Genomic DNA, 1,206 nt, shown 5'->3' with positions numbered 1-1,206 from the left:
GGAAAAACGTAGACTCGTCGAAGAATTGCACGCGCCGGCGCGAAAAAATTTTCCTCGCCGCCGCGTCGTGGTGCGCGGTTACGACGACCTGTGGCAGGCCGACATATGGTCGAGATGCGTCCCTATTCGCGCGCGAACGCGGGCCACAATTATATTCTGACGGTCATCGATGTGTTGAGCAAGTACGCCTAGGCGATCCTGCTCAAGAGCATGGGCGGAAAGGAGGTCGCGACGGCTCTTCGAAAGATCTTTCGCGAGGACGCGCGACACCCCAGGAATCTGCAAACGGACAAAGGAAAGGAATTCTACAACGCCGACGTGCGCAAAATCCTCGACGAGCGCGAGGTGAAACACTATTCCACGTATTCGGTGATGAAAGCGTCGGTGGTCGATAGACTCGCTGCCGCGCCTCTTGTCGAATTACAATCGTCGCAAACACAGAACGATCCGAATGCGTCCGGCGGACGTGACGCCCACCGTCGCCGAAAAACTGCTGCGCACGGTGTACGGTCGCGCGAATATAGCCGCGCCGGCGAAATTTCGAGTCGGCGATCCGGTGCGCGTGAGCAAATTCAAAACGATCTTCGAAAAAGGCTACACTCCCAATTCGACCACCGAGATATAGCCAAAGTACAAAGGACCAATCCCGTTACGTATCTGCTGAAAGACGTTCGCGAAGAAGCGATAGCCGGAGGATTCTACGAACACGAATTGCTGCGCGTCTCCAATCCCGACGTTTATCTCGTGGAAAAAGTTCTGCGCAAGCGCGGCAATCGAGCGTTTGTGAAGTGGTTGGGAATGGACAGTTCGCACAATTCGTGGATAGATAAGGCGTCTGTGTTGTAAAAAGAAAGAAATACTTAGACATTAGTAGACAACGCTTACTTTATTGTCAATAAAAGTTTACACATTCGTCGATTTGTTTCTTACGTGTTGTTGATTTTTACGATAAAACAATTTTTAAAGCGTACAATATTGTTTCACCCCTTTTTTTTACAACGGTATTTTGTAATGTCCCCACGGAAGCGTCTCCTCGCCGTTCGACGTCACGTATCGCTTTTCGTCGTGCGGACTGAGGGCTAGTTTTTGCTCCGACACGGTGTTAACCTCCTGCAGCGTCGAGCGTATGCACGTCGAGCGATACGTCGTTCTGACGTTCGAATTTTCCGATCTTTTTTAGATTTATGGGAAAATCGATCCCGTCGA

At 50.8% G+C, this 1,206-nt stretch overlaps 1 protein-coding gene across 1 annotated transcript; it reads left to right on the top strand.

Annotated features, from left to right (window-relative positions):
• The first annotated feature begins 210 nt into the window (after positions 1-210).
• Positions 211-846, top strand: LOC112461386. The gene has a single exon (XM_025026617.1). The coding sequence runs from the start codon at positions 211-213 to the stop codon at positions 844-846; it is 636 nt and encodes a 211-aa protein (XP_024882385.1).
• Positions 847-1,206: the final 360 nt, after the last annotated feature.

Source organism: Temnothorax curvispinosus, unplaced genomic scaffold (genome assembly GCF_003070985.1).
Source record: "Temnothorax curvispinosus isolate PA1 unplaced genomic scaffold, ASM307098v1 QBEX01011339.1, whole genome shotgun sequence".
NCBI classification, from domain to species: domain Eukaryota; kingdom Metazoa; phylum Arthropoda; class Insecta; order Hymenoptera; family Formicidae; genus Temnothorax; species Temnothorax curvispinosus.
Note: the sequence above shows the minus strand (reverse complement) of the source record. Positions and strands in the feature narration are given on the sequence as shown.

Coding starts and splice junctions, on each gene's coding strand:
- LOC112461386 (XM_025026617.1), top strand. CDS start 211: ATGGGCGGAAAGGAGGTCGCGACGGCTCTTCGAAAGATCTTTCGCGAG.